Genomic DNA, 27,955 nt, shown 5'->3' with positions numbered 1-27,955 from the left:
AGGAGTTCGAAACCAGCCTGAGCAAGAGCGGGACCCCGTCTCTACTATAAATAGAAAGATTAATTGGCCAACTAATATATATATATAATTAGCCGGGCATGGTGGTGCATGCCTGTAGTCCCAGCCACTCGGGAGGCTGAGGCAGAAGGATTAATTGAGCCCAGGAGTTTGAGGTTGCTGTGAGCTAGGCTGATGCCACGGCACTCACTCTAGCCTGGGCAACAAGTGAAACTCTGTCTCAAAAAAAAAAAAAAAAAAAGTAAAGGGACATTCTTCCCCCTTTGTTTTGGAAGGTAAGCTTCAGTCCAGGTCCATTAGCTAGACACGTGTAACCTGCTCTGGGCGAGAGGTGTAGATGGGGTGTGGTTCTAGAGAGCTAGCAGAATGCATGCCAGGCTGCTGCAGACCCAGGGCACTTTAACTTCCAAATCCTGAAGCTTCAGGCTCCTGAGTCTTCACCACAGGCTGGGTCACAATCTATTGTTCCTTCAGGTCCACTATAACAACAGGCAGAGTCCCTAAAGGACATTCTCAGAAGATGGTACAGTGTATGCGAGAGGCCCCGCCATTCCCCCTCCCCCGCAATCCTGGGGCAGCTGATAAGGAGTGACTCAAATGCTTTCCTGCCCTTTATTTTCTTCTTGGACCTTATTCAACAAGGACTGATTGCGTGCTTCTGGGACCCCTTAACACTGCCCTGGACACTGGGAACCAGGAAGCACGAAGGAATCCATGATCCTGCCCTAAGAGGGCTTACATCTTTGCTGGGAAAGCAGGTGTTCACAAAGGTAAATAAAAATACAAGCATCTACACACGGCACGGTCCAGAGAGCAGGGCAGCTTGCTGTGGCTGAGGTCATCAGGAAAGACTTTGTGGAGCAGACACATTGCTAGTGGGTCTTTGAGGGATGGGGGAATATGGAAGGGGAGAAAGGAGAGCTTTTATGATCCAGAGCACCTGCTACAGCAAAGCCTGGCGGATGCAGACACAAACTTGGAGTCTGTTCGAGGAACGTGCTAACGGGCTCAGGAGTAGACCACCTTCGGGGCATTTCAGTACTGCAGGCAACTAGCGGGAAATAACCCCGCCCTCCACTTTTCAAACAAATCCCAGGTGGACGCCTGGGAAGGCAAGCGCTGTGTTACCACAGAGACGCGCAGCTAGATCGCCTACCTCCTCGGAGGTGGACATTTTTGGTCCTGGCGGAAAAGTTGGAAACGGCTGGGACCACTAGCAAGTCAAACTGCATCGCCCAAGAATGTGAGAACAAAAGAGCTCCCCCTGGGAGCCGCAAAAGCAAGCGGCGGAACGAATCCGTGAGGCGTCCCTCGGAAGTACAGGTTTTTAAGGAGTCGCCCACCTCCCTGCCCTCATCTGAGATGGCAGCTCTGCGGGCGCTCTAGCCGGCGCTCCTTAGATTTCCCCGGAGGGGGCGGCAGCCTCGCCGCTAGCTGTGGTGGCTGAGGCGCCGGTCGCGGTGAGCTTCGTCGCGGCCGCCGCCGCTCCTCGTGGCCTGTGGGACGCCGAGGGTGGGGATTCGGCCTCTCCCCTCCGGCGCTGGGCTTCTTAGCGCCTTTCCCAGTCCGACCCTCAGGCCTCGCGGTCGCCGCGGTCCAGCCCTGCGCGGGGCCGGCTGTACCCGCGCTCGGGCCGGACGATGCCCAAGAAGCTGCTGCTGCTGCCTCCGCTGTCCGCGTCCTCCGCCTTCCGCGCCCCGCGAGCCCGCCCCGCCGCCTCGCCGGCCATGAACGCCGCCCGCACCGGCTACCGGGTCTTCTCGGCCAACTCCACGGCTGCCTGCACCGAGCTGGCCAAGCGCATTACCGAGTAAGCGGGGCGGCGGGAGGGCCGGGCCGGGCCGGGCCGGCGCTGGGCACGGCGGCGCCTGGCTCTCCACACCCGGGAGACCCTCCCGGGGGTCGGCCTTGCTCCTCGCCTGCACCTGGGGGAGGGCGTCGCAGAATCCTGCGGTTTCGCAGCTGAGACGCTTTCGGCCGACTCCTGGTGACCGAAGCCCCCCGCCCGCCGTTACTTGGGCCACTGGCCCTCCTTAGGTCTCCCCACTCCCACACCCCAGGGCGGGGTGAGCTCCCCCCCCCACCCCCCAGAGTATGTGCCTTGGGGACAGCGGCTTTGGCTCCCTTTCCCACGACTGGAGCTGCTGGCCTCTGAATCCGAGGCCATTCCCAAGGATGTCACCATTCCCAATGTCGCCATCCCCAAATCTCCTTCATGAGACCGCCGGGTGCAGCAGCAGGGCGAAGGTGTGGGGCAGGGCCCTGCCGAGCAGATGGGTCAGGGGCGGGTAGAAGTGATAGGCCTGACCGTGTTTCGTAAGCCAGCCTTCGAGTGGATCAATCGTTTGAAGTAAGGCCTTTGCCTGTCTGTCTTTTTTTTTTTTTTTTGAGACAGAGTCTCGCTTTGTTGCCCAGGCTAGAGTGAGTGCCGTGGCGTCAGCCTAGCTCACAGCAACCTCAAACTCCTGGCTCAAGCAATCCTCCTGCCTCAGCCTCCCAAGTAGCTGGGACTACAGGCATGCACCACCATGCCCGGCTAATTTTTTCTATAGATATTAGTTGGCCAATTAATTTCTTTCTATTTATAGTAGAGACGGGTCTCACTCTTGCTCAGGCTGGTTTTGAACTCCTGACCTGGAGCAATCTGCCCGCCTCGGCCTCCCAGAGTGCTAGGATTACAGGCGTGAGCCACCTCGCCCGGCCTCTGTCTGTCTTTTTAACCCAAGGAATCCTATGGCTTCAAGTGGCGTTTGGGATCTGACAGCGATGCCATTTACCACATCTGTGACACTGAGCAAGAGACTTGGTTTTCCTAAACTTCATTTGTAAAGTGGGGATGACTCTGTCTATTGGGCAAGGATATTGTGAGCATGGCCAAGATAGTGTAGATCAGGTACTAGCAGAGCAGGGGCTCATAGTGGCCCTCTGAATAATACCTGTTTAATAAATGGCGACCTTGCTAGTGGGCTCTTTTGGAGAACTCTTTTGGAGAGTCCTTATATAGAGGGAGAGCTTTATAGGCCCTTTCCAAATAAACTTGTTAAGAAAGTAAGACATAAAATGAATAGTATGTCTTTTTTTTTTTATTATTATTTCGGCATATTATGGGGGTACAGATTTTAAGGTTTCAATAAATGCCCTTCCCCCTCTCCCCCCTGTCTTTTCATATTTAAAGTCATTTTCACATTTTAAAGTATTTACATTAGAGTTACTCTGATTTTTTTCAGGGTTGATAAATAATTGCGTGAATATATTTTAAAAGTCTAGGTGGAAATGTAGACTTTATGGAGGGGAAATGAGTCATATTTTTTCAGCTATGGCTGTTTTTCAGTTGGAGTTTTAAATGAGATTAGAGAAGAATGTAAAGAATTCCTTTTGCAGTTTACTACCTAGTTTCTATTTCTAACCCCTGATTATTTGTCTTTTTTCCCCCCCAAGCCAACTAAAACACTAATTTTAAATGTGAAGCTTGTGTTTGTTTGTATTGGGTCAGATTTATCACACAGGACCTTGCTGAGAGAAAGCGGAAGGGAGGAGGGTGAATTTAAAAAGTCAGTGGTTTTTGCTTTTTTGTTTTTGTTTTAGGTTCTTCTCTGCCAAATTCCAGAAAGAGTTTAAGTTACTGTAAATATTTGGAAATACTTTCCTTATGTTTCATTTATTGAGTTTCTCAGCAAGATTTTATTTGAAAAGAGTTGTTTATTACTAAATGTTTGAAGATCACTAGATTAGATGACCCCTGAAGTTATGATGATATTTTATTTCCATGATTTCTCTCAGCCTTTCTAAACTTTAAGCAAGGATCTTCAAACTTTTTTGATTATGTACTTTAATCAATAAAGGAATTAGGTGCAGGATTCCCAGGATATATGTAAATTAGATATATGTTATAATTAATCCCCAGGTATCCATCCAGCTTCCACACTTAGTAGCTTTTTTTTTTTTTTTTTTTTTTTGAGACAGAGTCTCGCTTTGTTGCCCAGGCTAGAGTGAGTGCCGTGGCGTCAGCCTAGCTCACAGCAACCTCAAACTCCTGGGCTCGAGTGATCCTTCTGCCTCAGCCTCCCGGGTAGCTGGAACTACAGGCATGTGCCACCATGCCCGGCTAATTTTTTATATATATATCAGTTGGCCAATTAATTTCTTTCTATTTATAGTAGAGACAGGGTCTCGCTCTTGCTCAGGCTGGTTTTGAACTCCTGACCTTGAGCAATCCGCCCGCCTCGGCCTCCCAAGAGCTAGGATTACAGGCGTGAGCCACAGCGCCCGGCCCACACTTAGTAGCTTTTTGCTAATTTTGTTTCATTTACTTATCCTACACTTTTTCGGGGCTGGATTTTTTTTTTTTTTTTTTTTTGTCGTGGTAAAATATACATTAATAGGAAATTTACATTTTAACCATTTAAGTGTATAATTCAGTGGCATTAAGTACATGTATGTTATGCAACTATCACCACTATCCATTTCCAGAATTTTTTCACCTCCCCAAACAGAAACTCTGTAGTCATTAAATACTAACTCCCCATTGTCCTCTCCTCCCAGCCCCAGGTCACCTAAAATACTTTCTGTCTCTATGAATTTGCCTGTTCTGGGTACCTCCTATAAATGGAATCACTATTTGTCTTTTTGTGTCTGGGTTATTTTATTCAGCATAATTTTTTCAAGGTTCATTCATGTTGTAGCACATACCAGAATTTCATTCCTTTTTAAGGCTGAATAATATTTCCTTGTATGTGTATTCCTGGCTGTAGTATTTTTAAATAGATTCCACCCTAACATCATATCATTTTGCTTGTAAAAATGGTAATGCTAACTGATAAAGAGTTTTTAAAAACTTGTGCTACCATTAATTCCTTAATATTATGTAGTAATATATTCATATTTCTCTGATTGTTTAAAAAATGACTTTGTATACTTGGTGTATTCTTTTTTTTTGAGACAGAGTCTCGCTTTGTTGCCCAGGCTGGAGTGAGTGTCGTGGTGTCAGCCTAGCTCACAGCAACCTCAAACTCCTGGGCTCAAGCAATCCTGCTGCCTCGGCTTCCTGAGTAGCTGGGACTACAGGCATGCACCACCATGCCTGGCTAATTTTTTCTATATGTGTTTAGTTGGCCAATTAATTTCTTTCTATTTATAGTAGATACAGGGTCTCGCTCTTGCTCAGGCTGGTTTTGAACTCCTGACTTCGAGTAATCTGCGGGCCTTGGCCTCCCAGAGTGCTAGGATTACAGGTGTGAGCCACCACGCCCGGCCTACTTGGTATATTCTAATCAAGATCCAAACAAGATCCATACTAACATTTAGTTAGTAGTGCTGAATTCTCTTTTCATCTATATGCTTTTGACAATTAAGGTATTTATCTTTGGCTTGTATTTTTGGAATCATTGCTAGTGACCAAGTATTTGTTTGGAAATGATTTTCCAAGACAGTTATTTAAAAAGCAGTGAACCAGACAATAAACTTTGGTTTGGGCTCTTTGCAGTAAAACAGTGTGTTAAAAAATGCTGAGCTGCTTATGGAGTAACAGGGGAATTTTAGTTGTTTCTTTTTGAGATGGGGTCTCACCATATCGCCCAGGCTGGTCTATATAACTCCTGGGCTCAGGCAGTCCTCTGGAGTACTCTGGAGTAGCTGGGATTAGAGGCATGTACCACCACACCAGTAGAATTTTAATTCTTAATGAATTAGACCTTCTAAGTTAATTTTTTTTTTGGAGAGTGCCAGCTTAGTTATTTGAGTTTTTTTGTTAAACATATGCATATGAACTGAAACTTTTCAGAAAAGAGTTCTTTTTTTTTTTTTTTTTTTTTTTGCAATCACACAAGAGGAGGTTTATTTTCTGGCTAGCCAGGGTCCAAGCCCCAGAGCACCAACGCAGTGGCCACTCTCGCAGGCAAGGACCCAGAAAAGAGTTCTTAATTGCCTTTTTTTTTTTTTTTTTTTTTGTCTATAGGCGTCTTGGTGCTGAATTGGGGAAGTCTGTTGTATACCAAGAGACCAATGGGGGTAAGTTAAAATTATTTCTTAAACATCCTTTCTTATCTAAATTGTTGAATCAGCCAGCATGTTTTTTAAAGGCAAATATTACTCATGTTTAACACAAACATTTTCTCTTTAACATTAGAGGTATACATCACATCATCATTCTGTGCTTCCCTTTAAATCTTGACTACTTAGTCTTCCTGTTTAGTGTCTCCTTTCCTTTTTTCTATGATGATACAAATATCCTGTCATTTTAGAATGAAAAGAGAGATGTATAGAATAAGTTTTTTTCTTCCACAGTTGGTTGTATTTAATAAATACGTCTTACATTTATCTGTCTCACCAGGTGATCAAGTGACATCAGGAGCAATCAGATACTAGGTGTTAAATAGTAATGACTCATATAAACATCTTCTTTTAAGTCTCTCAATCTTTAAATTTCTCTTGTGCATTCTTACCCTGGGTTGGTAACTTGTGTTTGCTGCCCTGCAGGTTTGTGCTGAGAGCTGCATTATCACGTAAACTGAGAGTGCTTATAGGCACTTTGCTGATGGCCAGTGTCCTTGGAATGCTATGTCATAAACCTCCTAGTGAGGCCACATATTTCAGGTTATAAGTCTATTCATTGTGAAGGCAAATTAGTATAGAATAATTTGGTATTATGTTAGCAAAATTGAAAGCCTGGGTTCATAAGTCTATGCTGCCTTTTCTCTTTCTAAGTTGTAACTATCTATAAGTAGCCAGAGGAGGTGCCTCACTGAGACATAATGATGTTTGGGGATCTGCAAAAACAAAGTATCCAAGAAGGGAAAGATGGTTTAATGGATAGTTGAATGGAATATACACATTCCCAAGATGGGTTTAAGTTACATGTGTTAAAATTAAGTCCCCAGTATCTTTCTTCCAGCTTCTACACTTAGCAACTTGGTGACTTTAGATACTTTACTATCTACTGCCAGGGGGAGTCAGGAAGGAAATGGTAGTATTAAAAACCTGAAGCTGAATACAGATAGGTGAGGTACTCTATTTAGCAGTCACCAGTTTAATTCATAGTGATGCCTTTGGGAAGCTCATGAAATGAAGTGCTTGAGGAGGAGGAGGAAGTGGGGAAATTAAGACCCTTTTCTCCCCCTTCCGTTACTGCACTAGGCCTCAGTAGCTCTCTCTCGAACTGTGGGGGTAGCTTCCTAACACGTCTTCCTTACCTCCATTTCCAGCCTCTGTAATCCATTCTACTCACTTTCTGCAGGATATTTCTAAAATGCAAATGTCTTTTACTTGCCACTGCTTCCTCTAGACTGGAGTCCAGTCTCCTTAGCAATCACGTGGGGCCTGTGGGGAACCAGGTTTTATCCATTCACCAGCTTCATCTTCAGTCAACACATCCTGTGCACTCTGGCTTTGGGTTGGAATGCTTTTTAAATCTGACCCCTCACTGCCTCTGTTGCTGCCATCCCAGTCCAGCTAGCCATTTGCTGCTTGCTGGACCCCTTCAAAAACAGCTGCTGTAGCCTCCCTGGGGCCACTTCTGCCCTGCTGCAGTTTTCTTCACACAGTAGCCAGTTATCTCTTTAAAATAAGTAGAGCAAAGTCTTCCCAATCTCAAATCCTCTAGTGGCTTTCCTATCACATGTAGAATAAAATCCAGACTCCTTATAGAATAAGAAATAAAATCCAGGCCTGGCACGGTGGCTCACGCCTGTAATCCTAGCACTCTGGGAGGCTGAGGTGGGTGGATCGTTTGAGCTCTGGAGTTTGAGACTGGCCTGAGCAAGAGCGAGGTAGGACCCTGTCTCTACCAAAAATAGAAATAAGTTAATTGGACAGCTAAAAATATACAGAAAAAACTAGCTGGCCATGGTGGTGCATGCCTGTAGTCCCAGCTACTTGGGATGCTGAGGCAGCAGGATCGCTTGAGCCCAGGAGTCTGAGGTTGCTGTGAGCTAGGCTGACGCCACGGCACTCTAGCTCAGGCAACAAAGTGAGACTCTGTCTCAAAAAAAAATAAGAGTCCTGCATGGTCTGGCCCCTTTTGGCTACTTGACCACCTGTCTACTTCTTCTCCCTCATTCACCCTGCTTTCCAAGTGGTTTCCAAGTGGACTAACTGCCTGCCCCTCTGCTTGGCACACCCTGCCCCCACATCTTCCCATGTTCCATTGCTCCCAGCCCCATTATTCTCTCTCCTTTGTCACAGCTGGTCTATCTCTGGCACGTTGGGTAAACGTCAGCCTTTGGGTTGTATCATCTCTCCTGGGTGAGTCTCCTCCCTCGGTCCAGGTTCTCCACTCTGGGTCTACCAGCACAGGGCCTGGCACAGGGGAGGCCTCAGCATTTGTTGAAAGAAAAATAAGGAAGTTAATCTTTGGTCTCTTTATTTGCTGTAGACTCTTCTCCAGGCATCTTGGTTATACCTTTATTTTGGTGATGGGTTGTTTTTTTGTGGGGTGGGATCCCTGAGACTTTTGTAAACCTGTTGGTTAGTTTCGTTTTCTATTTTTGACTTATTTTCTACCAGCTTGACTTTTTTTTTTCTTCCCTGAAGCAGGGTCTTGCTCTGTCTCCCAGGCCAGAGTGCAGTGGCCCAATCATAGTTCACTACAGCCTTAAATTCCTGGGCTCAAGTGATCCCTCTGCCTTATCCTCCTGAGTAGCTGGGACTATAGGCACGTGCTCTCATGTTTGACTCATTTTTAAAATTTTTTTAGCGATGGAGTCTTGTTATATTCCAGGCTGGTCTCAAACTCTTGGCCTCAAGCAATCCTCCATTCTCAGCCTCCCAAAGTGCTGGGATTATACATAGGCATGAGCCACTGTGCCTGGTTTATTTTTAATATATGAACGTGTCATTCAGAAATCTATTTAAGAATTTATTTTGTTTTACCAAGTGAAGCATTGATTTAGATTCTTCTTACTTCCTCCAAATGCTGTCTAATTATTACATCACAAAGTGCTTTTCTTAAAACTTTAGGACATTTTTATTTTTCAGAAACAAGAGTTGAAATAAAGGAATCTGTTCGTGGCCAAGATATTTTCATTATACAGACAATACCCAGGTAAGAGTTAGGACAACTTTATGTATCCTTTTTCCTCTAAAAACCTTAATTGAGATAATTCATTATCTTTTCATATGAATAACAATTCAGGGTGTTTTTTTTTAAGTTATAAATTTGTTTATATGTTAAATGTTTCCCAAAATACAGTTGTAGTCTTTTGGAATTACTACCCTGTTTGTCACATGCACTGTTACCTGTTTATGTGACCATCTTCCCCAAGCTCTAAATTCCCAAGGACAAAATTCTTTTTTTGTACATTTTGTGCGCTGACCCTAGGCCAGCGTCTTGTTGTTCAGCACTGCTGAAAGTTTCTTGTTAAGGGCTATAACCGCTCCTGGTTCATACCCATCAAGACAGGTTTGTGTACTTTATTTTATTTTGCACAGTGGTCTGTTTATAGCTTGTCTTTATTTCAGATAGCATTGCCACTCCTTCGCTTAGGGCTGGAGGGCTAACCCCAGGGAATTCTGGTCTACCTGTGTATGGCTTCCACGTGGGGTTATCTCTTCTCCTTGCCTCATAGAGAGTGGGGCGGGTTCGACCTTCTGTGTCTTTGAAAAATCCGAACCTCCAAGTCCTGATCAATCTAGATTCCTGAGGCTGTATTAGTGATAAGAATGGCAATGAGTGCTACTAATGTGCTGGGCACTTTATGTGTATCATTTTTAGTCCTTAAATCCTGCATGGTAGCTACTTTCGGCTCTGGTTGAGAGTATTGGGAAACCTGGATCTGAAGGAGATTGAGGACCACAGGGTCATGGAGTGAGTAATGCATGTGCAGACATAACAGATTCCGTAATGCAGTATTACTCGTAGATACTAAGAATTTTTAATATTTTTTTATGATTATAAAAATGTTTATCACAAAATATAGGCATTATAGAAATGTGTATCAGAAAAAAACAATAAAACAAAAAGAAACACATATCAGAATATAAAAGTTCTCCAACTCTCTTTATCCACTTCCTATTCTTTTGAGATAACTAAAAAGTTATTTATTCCTCCGTATTGTTTATATGCATATGCAAATTTAGGCTCCATAATTTAAGTGATCATCAAAACCAAAATATAGGTAATTTTAATTTTTTTAATTTAAATTTTCCTTATATGATAAATATCTACGTGGTTCAAGTATCAAGGGCATGGAATGATGTCTCCCTCTGACCTCTGCCCCCAGCCACCTGGTTTTCTTCCCTGGGCGCAGCTGGTACTGTCAGTTTTTTAGTTATTCTTTCAGAGACTTTACGCATATTCTTGCAACTACTTATGTGTGTGTTTTTCTTAATTTTTACATGAAAGAAATCTATAATATGCTCTGATGAACTTTTATTTATTTTTTTTTTTTTTATTTTTTTTTTTATTTTTTTATTTTTTTGAGACAGAGTCTCACTTGTTGCCTAGGCTATAGTGAGTGCCATGGCGTCAGCCTAGCTCACAGCAACCTCAAACTCCTGGGCTCCAGCGATCCTTCTGCCTCAGCCTCCCGAGTAGCTGGGACTACAGGCATGCGCCACCATGCCCGGCTAATTTTTATATATATATATTAGTTGGCCAATTAATTTCTTTTCTATTTATAGTAGAGACGGGGTCTTGCTCTTGCTCAGGCTGGTTTTGAACTCCTGACCTCGAGCAATCCGCCCGCCTCGGCCTCCCAGAGTGCTAGGATTACAGGCGTGAGCCACCGCGCCCGGCCTCTGATGAACTTTTAAAAATAAAATAGTATATCAGTACATAAAGAGCTACCTCATTTATTAGAAATTCTTGGTTTGAAACAATCTCAAATTTACAGTAAACTTGCATGTATGGTGCGAGCATTTTAGAGTAAGTTCCCAACCTGATGCCTCTCCACCTTCTGATACTCTAGTAAATGATTCCTACAAATAAGGACTTTCTCTTAGATAACCGCAGTGTGGTATAACTGAGAGAATTGGGATGTTAACACTTAACACATAGTCATGAAATCCTCAGGCCCCATTCAAGTTCTGCCAGGTGGCCCAGTGATGTTCTTTCTAGCAGAAGGAGCTGGTTCAGGATCTCAGATACCATTTAGTTGTGTTTGTTCGCTCATCTTCAGTCTAGAATAGTTCCTCAGTCTTTCCTTGACTTTCAAAACATTGACACTTTTTTTTTTTTCTTTTGAGACAGAGTCTCAATTTTGTTGCCCAGGCTAGAGTGAGTGCTGTGGTGTCAGCCTAACTCACAGCAACCTCAAACTCCTGGGCTCAAGCAATCCTTCTGACTCAGCCTCCCTAGTAGCTGGGACTACAGGCATGCACCACCATGCCAGGCTAATTTTATTTATATATATATATATATATATATGAGTTGGCCAATTAATTTCTTTCTATTTATAGTAAAGACGGGGTCTCACTCTTGCTCAGGCTGATTTCGAACTCCTGACCTTGAGCAATCCACCTGCCGCGGCCTCCCAGAGTGCTAGGATTGCAGGCGTGAGCCACCGCGCCCGGCCAACATTGACACTTTTGAAGGCTTTTTTTTTTTTTTTTTAAGACTTTCACATTTTTCCACTTACTTTGTCAAATGTCCCTCAGTTTGTGTTTGTCAGACATTTAACTATGATGTGATTCAGCTTGGGCATTTTTTTCTTTTCTTCTTTTTGACACTTCCAAAGGCTTCCTCCCTCCTCGGCCTTCCCAGAGTGCTAGGATTACAGGCATGAGCCACCACACCCCGCCAACATTCACTGTTAACAGCGTTATCTTCTTGTCATCTCTCCTGTGTGTCTGTGGGCATCTCAGATAAGTCAGATATAGAAGCAACAAGTTGTTAGTGTCCTTTGTGGTGAGGACATAATTTTATACAATTCTCGGTTTCAGTGTCTCACGGTAACCAAGAGTGCTCAGTATAAATGTTTGATACGTGCAATCTAGAGTGATAACTGGGACTGAAACAGACTGAGCTTTACAAATAGAGAGGTCATCAGTATGCAAGAGTCTTCCAGGGAAGGGACAAAAGAAGTATGGAGAAATGAGTTGGGGCTGAGCACGGTGGCTCACGCCTGTAATCCTAGCACTCTGGGAGGCCGAGGCGGGAGGATTGCTCAAGGTCAGGAGTTCAAAACCAGCCTGAGCAAGAGTGAGACCCCGTCTCTACTATAAATAGAAAGAAATTAATTGGCCAACTAAAAATATATAGAAAAAATGAGCCGGGCATGGTGGCACATGCCTGTAGTCCCAGTTACTCAGGAGGCTGAGGCAGGAGAATTGTTTGAGCCCAGGAGTTTGAGGTTGCTGTGAGCTAGGCTGACACCACGGCACTCTAGCTCGAGCAACAGAGTGAGACTCTGTCTCGGAAAAAAAAAAAAAAAAGAAATGAGTTGGTTAATGGCTAAGTGGAAAACATTTACAGTTTTTTTCACCTGTACTTAGGGTATTAGAAAATTTGACCACCAGCATGAGCAAGAGTGAGACCCCGTCTCTACTATAAATAGAAAGAAATTAGCCAAACAACTAAAAATAGAAAAATAATTAGCTGGGCATGGTGGCACGTGTCTGTAGTCCCAGGTGGCACGTGCCTGTAGTCCCAGCTACTTGGGAGGCTGAGGCAGGAGGATCATTTGAGCTCAGGAGTTTGAAGTTGCTGTGAGCTAGGCTGACCCCACGGTACTCTAGCCCAGACAACACCATGAGACTCTGTCTCAAAAAAAAGAAAATTTGACCAAAGGAAGAAGAAAGGAGCGCTTCATGGAGTTGTAGCAAAGCATGAATCTTAAAGAGAACAATGACAATTTTACGTACATGTCTTAACATATGGAAAGGCCCCTTCCCTTTGAAAAAGGCAGGTGGGTATAAAGGGCACTTTTGGAAACTGGAACCCCGTCCTGAAGATGGTGAAGTCTCTGTGTGCGTACTTGTGTTGAGATTATTTGGAACCCACAATTCTCTTCCCAGTAGTACAGTAATAAAGCCGATTTTAGACAAACAGATCAAAGCTTAGACATTCAAGTAAGCTTAGTTGCCTTCAGAGCTGTTGTCCTGAGATCATATGTATTGAGTTTTTTTGGTGCTGTTTTGCTCAGAATATCTTTGGAACAACTGAAACTACTTTCCAAACTTGCAACGTATTTCTTTGACTACTCTAATAATAGTACATTATTTTTGGTTGAGGATGGATTTAATTTTTGGACATGGCAAAACCATTCTGAATGAAGTGATTATGTTGAATAATTGAACTGTTGTGGTACTCAAGGAAATTCCAAATATACCATATTATACTTAAGTAAAATATGAAGCTTACAAAGTGTACTTTAAAGGATATTTTTCAGCTGGGCACGGTGGCTCAGGCCTGTAATCCTAGAGGCGGGCGGATTGCTCAAGGTCAGGAGTTCGAAATCAGCTTGAGCAAGAGCAAGACCCTGTCTCTACTATAAATAGAAATTAATCGGCCAACTAATATATATAGAAAATACTAGCTGGGCATGGTGGCGCATGCCTGTAGTCCCAGTTACTTGGGAGGCTGAGGCAGGAGGATTGCTTGAACCCAGGAGATTGAGGTTACTGTGAGCTAGGCTGACGCCAGGGCACTCACTCTAGCCTGGGCAACAAAGTGAAACTCTGTCTCAAAAAAAAAAAAAGAAAAATATTTGGTAAAGCAATTAAGATTGTCCTGCTTAGATACAGACTACAGGAACTAGCCGGCTGTACTTTGGAACATTCTTAGGAACAGATAAACAAAGTAGACTGCCAGCCAATTTCTTTTCACCCTGCTGGCTTACAGAGTAACTGCCTGGTGTCCAATTCGTCCAGTGTCTTATCAGTGAATGAGTAAAGCCAGTGTGACAAAGGCCTTTTTGTCGCTTTCCTGACCAGTAAGGGGTGGGGATGGGGGTGGAGATGTGGGCTAGGATTTCCTTAGCCTTGGGTTGGAGGATGTTGAATCCCTTGGCATAGGTCATCAGGAAGAAGAAAAAGTGAAAAATAAAAACCTCATGTGGGAAATTGGTCATTAATGAAAGGAAAGTTATCCTGAAATCAAGACTTATCAAAAACTGTTCATTTTGGCCGGGCGCGGTGGCTCACGCCTGTAATCCTAGCTCTCTGGGAGGCCGAGGCGGGCGGATTGCTCGAGGTCAGGAGTTCGAAACCAGCCTGAGCAAGAGCGAGACCCCGTCTCTACTATAAATAGAAAGAAATTAATTGGCCAACTAATATATATAGAAAAAATTAGCCGGGCATGGTGGTGAATGCCTGTAGTCCCAGCTACTTGGGAGGCTGAGGCAGGAGGATTGCTTGAGCCAGGAGTTTGAGGTTGCTGTGAGCTAGGCTGACGCCATGGCACTCACTCTAGCCTGGGCAACAAAGCGAGACTCTGTCTCAAAAAAAAAAAAAAAAAAAAAAAACTGTTCATTTTGTTCCATAAATATCTGATTATCTGGGCCTCGCTTGTGGTGTATTCTCCAAACCTCATGATATCATACACTTGTGTATTACAAATGCTTTGACAAAACCTGCTAAAAGCCTATTATTCACACAGATATATTTTCAGAATCTACCAAATTAACTTCACCTGTAAGCGTATTATTGTCATTGGGATCTGGTTTAAGAAGCCACATCCAGGCAGGGCATGGGGGTTCTTGCCTGTCATGATCGCTTGAGCCTAGGAATTCAAGCTAGTAGTGAGCTACGATTGGCCACTACACTCTAGCCTGGGTGACAGCAAGAACCGTCTCAAAAAAAAAAAGCCATGTCCAGTGGAGCTTTTGTAGTACCACACAGTATCATACAAGTGGAAGTCTAAGATATGCTTTAATTTTATTTCTAAAGTTGACAAGCAGTCCTTAAAGGGAAGAGAACTTTTGCTGTAGTATGCATGATGTCTGCTGTTAAATTTAGATAAGGACACCTGAGTTAATTATATGCCATCATCTGAGTGCTATGCAGGATTCCAGTTTAGCATTCAAGAGCTCACAAGGCATAGATTTAGATGATCTGACGTGGGAAGGGAGGCCCTCCCCTCTGTGGAATAAAGTATGACGCCTTTGGGAAGGGGACCATTCTTACGTAAGTCAGACGAGCTCCTTCTTGGGATGAGTGGTTACTCCTGAGTGGTCCCAGATTTCTCTGGCCTCCCTGAGAGGTGGCATGCTTTGCTTACCCTTTTATCCCCCCACTCACCACAGGGTATGACTCAAGTTGCTCAATAAATATTTTTTTGAATGGATGATAAAATATTTTTTTGAATAAGGGAGCACCCTCTCAGGTAACCTGGCAGTGTACCCCAACTTTGGCCTACAGTCCTCAACCTTGGCCCAGATAAATTTTATATTAATTTTGAAAAACAAAATTTGTTGAATGGAAATTGAGTATTATGAATTCCTGAGTACCTTAAAAGTGTTTCATAATTGTCCTGATTGCACCAAAAGATTTTGTCTTCTGACCTTTTGATGCCTGACTTGGCATTATTAATTTGAGAGTATGAAGAAGAAAAATGCTCCAATTTATTTCAGAGGAAAAAAATGATAACTGGAAAATAATGGAACTTATTAGCTGTCCAAAAGGAATATATTGGTTGTCTTGAAGTTGACCCCTGAATCAGTGATCTCTCCCTTGGGGAGAGATGTTTTTATCACAGAACCCTGCAATATTTGTGAAAAATCCAAATTACAAAGGTGAGGCTGCAAGTTCCAGGAGTTGAATGTGGGAGTGGGAAACACTGTCAGAGTGAGAGGATGTCCTTGCGGTTACACTTTCACATACACTCTGCTTTACAGAGAGGTGTGAAGGTAAATTGGAAGAGAATGGGAGGAAATGGCTGTTTATCCTTCAAGCTAGAAAGCATCTCTTGAGTGTTTCGTTCAGCCACCTACTCAGCAAGCATTAATCTCGGCCATGTAGATGGCAGGCTTTCCACATTGCTGTAATCAGGGCAGCATCACTCCTGCATGTTAATTGAAGAACCGGCACCTGGAGAACCTGCTCCTTCTGTAGGAATGAACTGATGGCATAGGGAAGGGAATGGAGACACAGTAAGACCCTCAAAGAGCGGGTGTTTGAGGACATGTGGACAATCCAGGAAGGAACGGGAGGAGGCTAAAGTGAGAGGTAGGGCGTTGGAATAGTCTCCTAAAGGATTTCAAGGCTTTCGTCATTTTTATAGGCAGAGCCCACCTCAGGTTTGATCAGTCTTGGCTAAAGCTAGCAATGCATATTCATTATCATTGGAAATAGCTTTCCTCTGAATATCTTTCAGATGCATATTCCATTTTTTGTCCATCTGGGTAATCTTTGTCAGGAATCTGTATTATCTCAGGGAAAGAAGGGACAGGGAAGGTTTTTGAAAATAAGTTCCTGCTGGGCGCGGTGGCTCACGCCTGTAATCCTAGCACTCTGGGAGGCCGAGGTTGGCGGATCATTTGAGCTCAGGAGCTCAAGACCAGCCTGAGCAAAAGTGAGACCCTGTTTCTACTAAAAATAGAAAGAAATTAATTGGCCAACTAAAAACATATAGAAAAAAAATTAGCAGGGCATGGTGGCACCTGCCTGTAGTCCCAGCTACTCGGGAGGCTGAGGCAGCAGGATCGCTTGAGCCCAGGAGTTTGAGGTTGCTGTGAGCCAGGCTGATGCCATGCCACTCTAGCCCAGGCAATAGAGTGAGATTCTGTCTCAAAAAAAAAAAAAAAGAAAGAAAAGAAGTTCCAAGACCACCTCCTCCCCATAAGAAGAAAAGAGAACCACATCTTTTTGTTAATGGCAGCTAAATAGAAGGGCAAGTGGGTTTCCCTTGGCATTCACACTGGTCTGAGCCTGCATTCCTGGAGCTTGCCAGCAGGTGTTGACCGACGCTGGTCACCAGCAGTTCCTTCGTATGCCACTTTAGTAACTGAATGTGACACAGAAGATCCAGGCAAAGTGAGAGTGGGTTAACTGTGCTGTGTATATGTGAGTCACTACAGATGAAAACTGGAGCTTACTCAGCTAAAAAGAAGACTTGGTAAGCATTCTCGAGGTACCATCATAAGTTAGTGTGATGGTAAAATGCCTGTAACACCCATCTGGACAGCCCATGTTAAATGACTGAAGTTGAGATCTTTTCTAGGGGTTAATAAATGGAATTAATGGAAAAACATAAATTTTAACTGTTTCAGAGATGTGAACACAGCTGTGATGGAGTTACTGATCATGGCTTACGCACTGAAGACTGCCTGTGCCAGAAATATTATTGGCGTCATCCCTTATTTCCCCTACAGCAAGCAGAGCAAGATGAGGAAGAGGGGTTCCATCGTGTGCAAGCTCCTGGCATCCATGCTGGCGAAAGCAGGTAGGTGTGGACAGAGACCCTGGAGTTCCAGCACTATCATTCAGGACTCTTTCCTAGTTGAGATTAGTTCATACCTCAGATATCTACTTTGGGACCCAGTTTCTTTACATGTTGTTCAGTGATTACTTTTTCCTATCTGTTTCTGTTTCCTTTTGTACAGTTTTGGTTAGGGGTGTGTGAGCTTAATTATAATTTTTTTTTTTTTTACCTTAAGAATGCCATTGTTTCTTGTTTTCTACTCTTCTCTAATCATGGACTTTTTATCATTCATTTACTTCTTTTCTATTTCATCTTGTCATCATTAAAATTTTAGCTGGCAGTCTCGACATTCTTATGTGATCTTTTGAGCTTCAGGTCTAGATTTGTGTATTTGCCTTAGTTAGCCAAATTCTGTTTATGTCCATAGCGTTAAAATTGGATTTTTTTTTCTACTTCTTCAGTTTATATTCTTCCCCTCCTCCCCCTTGCCTTTCTGTATTTCAGCTCATTGCCATTGCTTTTATTTTCCTTATATAGCAGTGGCATACTTTCTGGCTTATAAATCAAATGTAATATTTTACAATTATTGAGTTTTTATTTATGTTTGTTTAAGAACTCTTAAGACATGTTGGGGTCCTCAGAAAGAAACATAACAGTCTTCCTTCAGTATCCTAAGGGGCTTGGTTCCAGGGCCTACCACCTCCCCTTCCTAAAACCTTCTGATACCTAAGTCCCTGATATAAAATGGCATAGTATTTGCATATAACCTTTGCACATCCTCCTGTGTACTTGAAACCATCTCTAGATTACTTATAATACCTGATGTAAACACTGTGTAAATAGTTGTTATGATGCTGTATTGTTTAGGGAATAATGATAAGGAAAGAAGTCTGTACATGTTCAGTACAGACAGCCATTATAGGCCTAACTACATCTTCCATCCCTGTTTGGTTGATAACCACAGATTCAGAGGGCTGGGTGTATTTGAATTTCATTTTCTCTAAAAAAGGGTACTGTTTTAAGAAAGAACAAGGAATACTCGTTCTTTGCTGTAGAAGTTTTGCAGTGACCTTTGGCCATTTGCAGTGTACTTATTTATGTACCTTTTCCTGGTTACTACTGTTGTCGGTTATAAGAATATGTCTTTGTTGTTTTTCTATAAGAATACTTCTTGAACCATTCTTTTATCACATGCAGAAATGGTTCCAAACTTCAATATCTTTGTGTTACATAAATTCCTTTTCTTCTAACATGTATATTACTTTGCTTTTGCTTCTTACTCCTTTCTGCCTCGGCCACAGTCCTTTCACATTTCTCCCTAGGTTCTTTGTTCAAGGCCTTACCGTATTTCACATCTGTTGCTTTGGCATTTATTAATTCTATTTTCATATTTTTGATTCCACTTGATTTTTCTCTTAATTTTCAGGACAAGCCAATAATCAGTAACAGTAGAGGAGAGCACATTTTTCTTGGTTTTAGCTCTTTGTCCTTGTGGAAGTATATAAGCTGCTTTACGTTAAGCTCTACTGAGGTTAGCAGTAAAGTCTGTGACTACTGCATGTAGTCACACTCTCCCCTGTCTTCCATATTCTGGTAGGAAGCAGGAGTTAAGCATCTAGTTTGTGTCCACTGTAGCCATTAACTTGTAGGGGTGAACTTTGTAATTTTTTGTTTTAAAATTTCAGGTTTAACTCACATTATCACTATGGATCTTCATCAAAAGGAAATACAAGGCTTTTTCAGCTTTCCCGTGGACAACCTTAGAGCCTCACCTTTCCTGCTTCAGTATATCCAGGAAGAAGTGAGGAGCCACCAGCAAACACCCCAGTGTCCTCAAAAGAGATCCTATTTAGTTCTTCTCTGGCACCAGAGTTCAATATTGAAAGGCACATCAAATGATCTTTCCCTTAAGTCTTAACATCTGAGACAGCCAGATAGGGTCTGCATTTATGTCATGGAGGATCATATTTTTAAAAGACAGTAGAAACAGAATTCCTTTAAGTATCTTTAGCAATTTGCTTATATTTTCTAAAATAAGAATTTTTTATCTTCTTGATGTAGGAATACTTTTTGCAATGATATCAAATGATAAATGTTGAAAAATTTAAAATGTGTGACTGAAATTCTAGTATAGTTGATTGCTGGTTTGATCATTATTATAAGAGGAAAAACTATAATACCAGCAGCATTCAGGTGTTATTTTTTGATAACTTTTCAGTATTTTCTATTTTTCCTTCAAATTTAGATTCCAAATTACAGAAATGCAGTCATTGTAGCTAAGTCTCCTGACGCTGCAAAAAGGTAAGGAAATCAGACATTTATAAGAATCCCATTTTTCTTGCCTGATGTCTATTAATAGAAAAAAAAAAGAATCCCTTTTGAGTGCTTTTAAAGTCAGAATTAGCTGTTTTGGAATCCAGGGGCTGTCTTAACGTGGCCTGTAGAAGCTCATTGGCTCGAGCTTTCCCCTGTGTCACTCTCTTACCCCACGCCACACACAGCTTTATCTCTAGCCTCCAAACACCACTAGTGGATCTCTGAATTGCTCAGCTTTTCTCTGGGAGAAAATGAAGTTGTTTCTTCAAGTTCTCAGGAAAGGAGAACAGTGAATCTGTCTATGAGCATTTTTCAGACAATGGTTTTTGAGACTATTTTTTTTAAGAGGCAGGGTCTCTGTCACCCAGGCTAGAGTACAGTGGGTGTGATCATAGCTCCCTGTAACCTCAAGCTCCTGGTCTCAAGCAATCCTCCCACCTCAGTCTCCCAATTAGCTGGGACCATAGATACATGCCACCTCACCCAGCCTTGAAGACAACTTTTTGAACAGAGTTCAGTCTTCTGAAGAATGACTTCTGACTGTTAGCATACTGGTCAAAGGACAGAATCAAAATGATCTAAAATCAGATATTAACCCAGATCCCAGCTCATGTGCCCTTGAGGCGTCTGCATTCTGGCCTAGGCCTCACATTCTGATTTATATAAATAATTCTTTTGTATGTCCCTAAAATGTTGAATGATACATTCATTTTATGATTAATAAAGTGATGAAATGGTGATGCTTGGGTTTTCTTCCCATCGGTTTCACTGTTTCCCTTTGTCCTCTTAGGGCCCAGTCCTATGCTGAGAGACTGCGTCTGGGTTTGGCTGTCATCCACGGGGAAGCTCAGTGTACAGAGCTGGACATGGACGATGGTCGCCATTCTCCCCCCATGGTCAAAAATGCTACTGTGCACCCGGGCTTGGAGTTGCCATGTAAGATTAGCTCTGTGTTTTTATTTGTAAATCGAAGAAACTTTTAAGTAATGGGAATGGCTACGTGTTAACACCTACCTATGTAGGTATATTGTTGTCTTGCTCTTTTTAAATGATTGGATGACATTACATTTCGTTTTCCCTTTTGTAAAGGGAGATTGTATCTGTTACACACATTTACAGACTGTGTAAGGACAACTGAAATCTGGGTAGCACTTAGCATTCAGAGAGCTTTAAATAATTTTAGCTTTAGTACAAAAATTTTATGTGTCATAGTATGAAATCTTAAGCTTTTATATTTTGGTAAGCTAAGTGATAGCAGCCATTGATCAAATACCAGACTTTGGCCATCACATAACTTTTAGTATTTATTTTTCCAGTATATTTCCCTTGGACCTCATACTCGACTAGTTTGCTGTTACTAATCCAACAGTGTGGAAGCTATCTACTTTCAGATTTTGGAGTGGGGATAACTATAAGCATCCTATACTGGAAGATAATGTTTAACCCATTGCACTCGGATGTCGAGTGTGGATACTGTTGAGTGGATAATGAGAAAACAAGCGAGTGCAAAGGGTTAAGGTTTTTAGAGGAGGGATATTATTTCTGTAGCTATTTGCCATGCCTCAGAAACATACAGAAATTAGTAGGGTGAGGAAGTATTAGCATGGGTACATGCAGGCAGGCGCTTATCTAAGGTATAAACATTCTCATTTTTTTTTTCACCCTATAAATCTCCCATTGCTTTATTTTCAACTTTGGAGATTGTTATATAGGAGAGACAAGTACTGTAATATACTTTTATTTAATTAAAAATTTTGGTACCAGCATTTTATTTATTTTTTGAGGATTTCATAATTAAAATTCTGGAATAGGTAATAGATTCACATATTTCAAAGTTCAAAAGTATAATCCTTTACAGTGCAGAGCCTCCCAGCTTTCCCCAAACTCTTCTCTGCCCCCAGCTAATCAGATCTCTCCAGTTCATTTGGTTTCTTGTGTATCCAGTCAGGTTTTAAGTATAAAAATACATATTTATTTTTGTCTCACAATGGTAGTGCATTAGACATGTTCTGCTCCTTCCTTTTTCCATTCAGTAGCTCCTTCCCTAGCAGTACATACAGATTTTTGTCTTTTTTAGTTTCATAGTATTTTTTAAATAAATATACCATAATGTATTTAATTAGTCCCCTGTTGGTGGACCTATAGGTCTTTTCCAATCTTTGGCTAGGAAAACAAAGCTCCAATAATAATAAACATCTGTTGAGCCCTTATTATGTGCCAAGAGCTATTCTAAGCACATTAGAAGATCATTGCATTTGGCACTCACACAACTTACCATGTAGGGACTTTATTGTCCCTCCTTCTGCTGACCAGGAGACAGCCAGGTCTGGGAATGAGATAGCTGGCTCCAGAATGTACACTTCTTTGTTTAGCTTTTTATTCCAAACTAACTTCAGACTTACAGAAAAGTTGAAATTTCTAGATTTCCATTATATATTTCACTAAGAGTCCCCAAATTTAACATTTATGTGCATATTATTATTAATTACACCATTTGAGAGTTAATTAAAGATACAATGTCCCTTTATTTCTAAATATTTCAGTGTATATTTTGTAAAAATGACTCTCTTACACAACCAGAGTGTAATTATCAGACTCCGGAAACTAATGTTGTTACAGTACTCTAATCTACAGACCTTATTCAATTTTCACCAATTGTGTCCCACCAGTGTCCCTTAAAGCAAGGGAAAACCTTCTCTTCTGGTCCAGTACTTAATCCAGGGTCACACATTGCACTCAATTGTCATTTTTCTTTAATCTGGAATAGCTCTTTTATTCTCTGTTTCTTATGACCTTGATACTTTTGAACAGTACAGGCCAGTTATTTTGTAGACTGTCCCTTAATTGAGGCTTGTTTATTGTGTCCTCATGATTATATTTGGGTTATGCAGCTTTGGCAGGAATATCACAGGAGACACGTGATGTGTCCCGTTACTGTTGATGTGTGGATTCTGCTCAGTCAATTAAGGCAATGTCCGGTGGGTTTCTCTACTGCAAAGTTACTTTTTTTCCCTTTGTAATTAATCGTATCTTATGTTAAAATTATGAGCATATTCACCCTTGATGAACTATTTCATCTTCCTTTAGCCCATTCTTTTATTAGAGCAACAGTTCTTACCTAGGGGTGATCCCCCTCCACCAGGATATTTGGCATTGTCTGGAGATGTTTCTGTTTGTCACAACCAGGGGGAGGTGGGGTGCTGCTGTCCTCTAGTGGGTAGAGGTCAGAGATGCTGCTCAGTATCCTACCATGTGACAAACTGTTTTCCCATCCAAAATGTGCTAAGGTTGAGAAACCCTGTTTCAGAGTAATTTATTACAAGTGAAGTAAAGGAAGTTGTATGGCCAGGTTTGGTGGCTCACAACTGGAATCCCAGCTCTTTGGGAGGCTGAGGTGGGAGGAATGGATCATAAAAGTGAGAGGAAGTCACCTTTTCTAGCTTGCTTTTCCTGGCTTGTTAATTTTCCAAGTGAAGATGTGCTTTTCACCACTTAAGTGAAGACAGGCATTAGCTCCTCTTGAATACCTGTTAAATGTCAATTTTGACTTGTTTGCATGTATGTAGGTAGGGTTGTGAATTCAGTTCTATCTCCCCTATAGACTTATACATCTCTTTTTAATGTCTGTTGATAAAGCTTGGCATTCCATTGAACTAGATTTAGAAAAATAGACCAAGATCAAAATGGGTAAGGAATGAATGATTCCCCATAGTCTTTTTGCTGTTTATGTTAGCAGAGGAAGGTTTGGTTAATTGATTCCAAGAAAAGAGTGAAGGTGTGCACATGCTTGTGCAAGCATGCTTGATCCTTTTGTAATCTAAGGATGGTTGTAAATGTAGCATTATTTTACTTGGAAAATGCTAATTTTAAAATTAAAAGACAGTTTCCTACTTCCTTCATAAAACCACTAGAAATCACTTAATGAATTGAAGACATTTTTATTGCAGTTGTAGTTTTCACAATGTTGCATATTTCCTCTATTCATAAATAAAATTCACTTTATTCATTTTGTTTGACAAGATGGAAAAAGAGCTGAATCTAAACATAGTTTTAGCACCCTTTATTCTTTTTTTTTTTTTTTTTTTTTTTATGGAACGCTTCACGAATTTGCGTGTCATCCTTGCGCAGGGGCCATGCTAATCTTCTCTGTATCGTTCCAATTTTAGTATATGTGCTGCCGAAGCGAGCAAGCACCCTTTATTCTTGACTGTTAGTACATACATTTATGAAACACTGGAATTTTTAGTGTTTTATTTTTGGAGTAAGCTATTAGAAAATTGTTGGCCTGTGAGGTACTAGTCATTTTCCTCTACCCTGTAACAAAGTCTGTCTCTGTTTTATAATAACCACCAAATTATGTGTTCAGTTTTATCCAGGTCCTAAATACAGGGATGAGTATATTGGGGAGAAAGGCTTTCTTTTAGCCTTTGTAAGCCTTGATCCTAGCCATGCCTAGGTTTTTTTTTTTTTTTGAGACAGAGTCTCACTTTGTTGCCCAGGCTAGAGTGAGTGCCATGGCGTCAGCCTAGCTCACAGCAACCTCAAACTCCTGGGCTCAAGCAATCCTCCTGCCTCAGCCTCCCGAGTAGCTGGGACTACAGGCATGTGCCACCATGCCCAGCTGTTTTTTTCTATATATATATTAATTGGCCAATTAATTTCTTTCTATTTATAGTAGAGATGGGGTCTGGCTGGCTTTTGCTCAGGCTGGTTTCGAACTCCTGACCTCGAGCAATTCGCCTGCCTCCCCGCAGTGCTAGGATTACAGGCGTGAGCCACTGCGCCTGGCCTACCCTGAATTTTATTCCCTTCCCTTTCCCCACTGCTAGTTAATAAATATTTCAGAATAATCAAAAGCTGTAAAAAAAAAAAAAAGTAGAATACTTAGCCTGTTCTGTAGAAAGTCTTTGGTTTTCCTCTCAGTTTACTGACATCCTTTTGAGGGTGAGTTCTTGTTTCCTTTCTCTTTCCTGTAGTTGCTTTGTAGACAGATGGCTTTTTCCAGCTGCAGATTTTGTAGTGAGGTAAGAAGCCTCTACTTTAAGAACCAGTTAAATCAGGAAAACATAATGGGCTTGTAGTTGTTTTTATGTCCTGATTTTGAAGAAACTCTGATTACATGCGGAGTGCAGTTATGTGATAATAAGGTTACGTTGTCAAAATAAGGTGACTTTGGAAGAAAATGAAGTAAAACCATCTCTTGATCTGGCAGCCTTTCCTTATTTTCTGCAGAGCAGCATTTCTTTTGCATATCCTGTCAGTCTCAGCAGGAGCTGTTCCCCTGTGGCATTGCAGTGCAGCTTTGTCGTGGTGGCAGAACCTTCCTTGCTTTGCTTCTCTGTCTTTTCAGCCTGTGCTGTGCACTGTGGCGGCTGCTGAGCTGGTGAAATGTGGCTCGTCTCCACTGAGGAATGATACACACACCAAATAGCACAGACTTAATATTACGAAATCTCATGAATAAATTTTTTATATCAGTTACATGTTGAAATAATAATATTTTGGGTATACTGTGTAAAATAAGATATATTTCATCTGTTTGCTTTTACTTTTTAATGTGGCTACTAGAAAATTTAATGTGACACGTGGCTCACCTTCTATTTCTGTTGGCCAGGGCTGCTATGTTTCTGAGACACCCCAGATCCTTGAGGAGGAATCCATATGGTTTTTTTCTGTCTGTGCAGTGGTTTTGCCCCCACTTCCAGGGAGCGAGGTGGTGATTATGTGTATCTAGTGATACATGAATAACTGGGATCTTGTGGTTTGTTTTGCTAGTGATGATGGCCAAAGAGAAGCCACCAATAACTGTCGTCGGAGATGTTGGAGGCCGCATCGCAATCATAGTGGTATGGTTATGTGTTGTCCCTCACGTGCAAAGATGAGCCTACTGGCTGTCAGTCAGTAGGTTGTCCACTTTGGAACTATGTTTCTAGTAATGATAAATTTAAGTGGATCCATCTATCCTTCCTCATCACCTAAACTCCCTCAGTACAAGTAGCAGAAATTTCTATATAGATAACAAGGATTAAAGTATAACCTACATATAAAATGAGCACAGTACCTCCCGTTAGACAGTTCAGCACCATAACCTTCATCTTACAGGTTCTCGGTTCCCTCATGCCAGCTTGCTTCATCATCCTGCAGCTCTAGGGCCACGAGGTGAACTGAACATGAGCTGTTCCTTTTTCATGAGAAAGAACATGTGACCCACACGCACTCATTTTGTGCTTTGGCATGTGTTTGCTGGCTTGTGGGTCACCGGTCCTTTGCAGTAGCTTACTTTATTTTAATTTTCCCCTCAGGTCGCTTTCTCTTGGGGAAAAATAAATAAATGGGGTACTGGCTGTGTGGGATTGATCGGAAATTTGAAGCAGGGACGAGTCTTGGCAGTCCTCAACTCTAGCTGTAACGTCACATGTGCTCGACTGTAAGGCGTCAGGGCACTTCTCTGACAAACACACACAGTGCCATCAGGGCACTTCTCTTGCCATTTCTGGATGTTCAGTCTTGGACCCAGCCACATAGCTCTGATCTTCAATCAGAAATCCTTTGAAACCAAGTGCAGAAAACAGCAGAGAGGTATGTGTCTTTATAGACTGGGATGGAGGGTGTTTCCTTCATATAGACTCATGCTGTTCTCGCAGGATGACATTATTGACGATGTGGAGAGCTTTGTGGCTGCTGCAGAGATCCTGAAAGAGAGAGGTGCCTACAAGATCTACGTCATGGCCACCCACGGCATCCTGTCTGCAGACGCCCCCCGCCTGATTGAGGAGTCATCTGTTGATGAGGTCTGTTTTTAAAGGGCTTGAGTCAAGATTTGCTGCTGTATTTTCTGGGAATAATATAATGACTCAGGCAATATTAAATTGCTTAATCTCTCTCTAGAGTACCTATGAAATGGTGCTTTTGCTGGCTAGCCATTTGTTGGGGCAGATGTGTCTTTAGAAATACCGACCATCCCCAAATTATGTTCAACTTAACGATGGTGTGAAACCATTGCAATTTCGAAGTAATGTATAGTATTCAATAAATTACATGAGCTATCTAACACTTCATTATAAAATAGATTTTGTGTTAGATGAAAATATTTGGAATGCATTTAGGGTAGGTTAAGCTAAGCTCTGGTGTTTGGTAGGTTAGATGTATTGAACGCATTTTCAACTTATGGATTTATCCAGACATAACCCTATCATGAGTGGAGGAGCATTTGTATATGTCTATTTGCATAAAGATTTGCTTCAGTACTTTAATTTACACTGTGGTAGCATTTCTCTTATGACTTAAATCCTTCCTTGATAAACATGAAAGTTTGCACAGTGCCAGGGCTCACCATATTTCAACTTGTAGACCATGATATTCGTAGCATGTGAGTCTTATGTTCTGAGCCATGTAACTTTTCCTTTGCATAAAGCTGGTTCAGTGTATAAAAACTATACTCAGTGGAACAAGGTTTTATAGTTTGGAACTTAGGCTGTGGGTACTACTAAATGTTAGATAAGCTTCTCTGAGTGACCAGTTTGGGGGGGCACGTCAGTAACAGTGTTTACTTTCTATTGCTGTACAACTAGGTGGTGGTGACGAATACTGTCCCTCATGAGGTACAGAAGCTACAGTGTCCCAAGATCAAGACAGTGGATATCAGTTTGATTCTTTCTGAAGCAATTCGAAGAATCCACAATGGAGAATCCATGGCTTACCTTTTCCGAAACATCACTGTGGATGACTAGCTTTCACTAGCCTTGCCGCTGGAACGCCTAAGGAAAACATGTAAAAAGCAGTGCCGTCAGTTATGTGCACAGCTGTGTGCAAAGGAGGACTGGAAATAGTCTGGAGTTAGTCTCTGTCACCAAGGTTGGTGGGTAGGAGCCATTAAGATAGTCAAGAAGAAGACAGAGCTAATACATAAATAACTTGGCCTTAAATGTCTGCCATCATCATCCCAGTTCCTTAAACAGAAGTTATAGACGCTTTCCTGAAAAGAATCTGAAAATCTTGTTGATGCTGAAGAGTTAAAAGCAGATAAAGTCAATAGCTCTGTACTGATTATTCTGTTGTTTCAGCTGCAGAGAAGCGCAAGTGTTGACGTTGAACCTGGTCAGGGAAGCCAAGTCCCCACACTGTTTCTGTCCAGTTGTTCTCTCCCCAGTCAATTTCATGTCTTTTATAGAGAATCCTGTTTTTCTTTCAGAAACCGCTGTGCCTACAGCCATTAAACAACGAAGCATTCATGTTGTTGTGCCTCCCAAGGACATCAGATTAGAAAATAGTGTCCCATCTCTGGGTGTCTGTGTGGCTCTGAAGTTGCAAATAAAAGAATTTGTCGTC

At 42.0% G+C, this 27,955-nt stretch overlaps 1 protein-coding gene and 1 non-coding gene across 2 annotated transcripts; one reads left to right on the top strand and one right to left on the bottom strand.

The window, feature by feature from the left end:
* The first annotated feature begins 1,338 nt into the window (after positions 1-1,338).
* On the top strand, positions 1,339-27,955 carry PRPSAP1 (phosphoribosyl pyrophosphate synthetase associated protein 1). The gene is made up of 10 exons (XM_012778882.3): positions 1,339-1,828; positions 5,972-6,024; positions 8,989-9,055; positions 17,160-17,332; positions 18,997-19,112; positions 19,557-19,612; positions 20,418-20,563; positions 25,403-25,473; positions 26,272-26,418; positions 27,199-27,955. Exons 1-10 carry the CDS (start codon positions 1,659-1,661, stop codon positions 27,355-27,357), a joined length of 1,158 nt encoding a protein of 385 aa, XP_012634336.1. The 5' UTR covers positions 1,339-1,658; the 3' UTR covers positions 27,358-27,955.
* Positions 23,711-23,821, bottom strand: LOC142862246 (U6 spliceosomal RNA). Its single transcript, XR_012913322.1, has one exon. It is a non-coding gene; the product is annotated as a U6 spliceosomal RNA (small nuclear RNA).

This window comes from Microcebus murinus, chromosome 18, assembly GCF_040939455.1.
Source record: "Microcebus murinus isolate Inina chromosome 18, M.murinus_Inina_mat1.0, whole genome shotgun sequence".
In the NCBI taxonomy this organism is placed as follows: domain Eukaryota; kingdom Metazoa; phylum Chordata; class Mammalia; order Primates; family Cheirogaleidae; genus Microcebus; species Microcebus murinus.
This window is presented reverse-complemented; position numbering and strand designations above follow the sequence as displayed.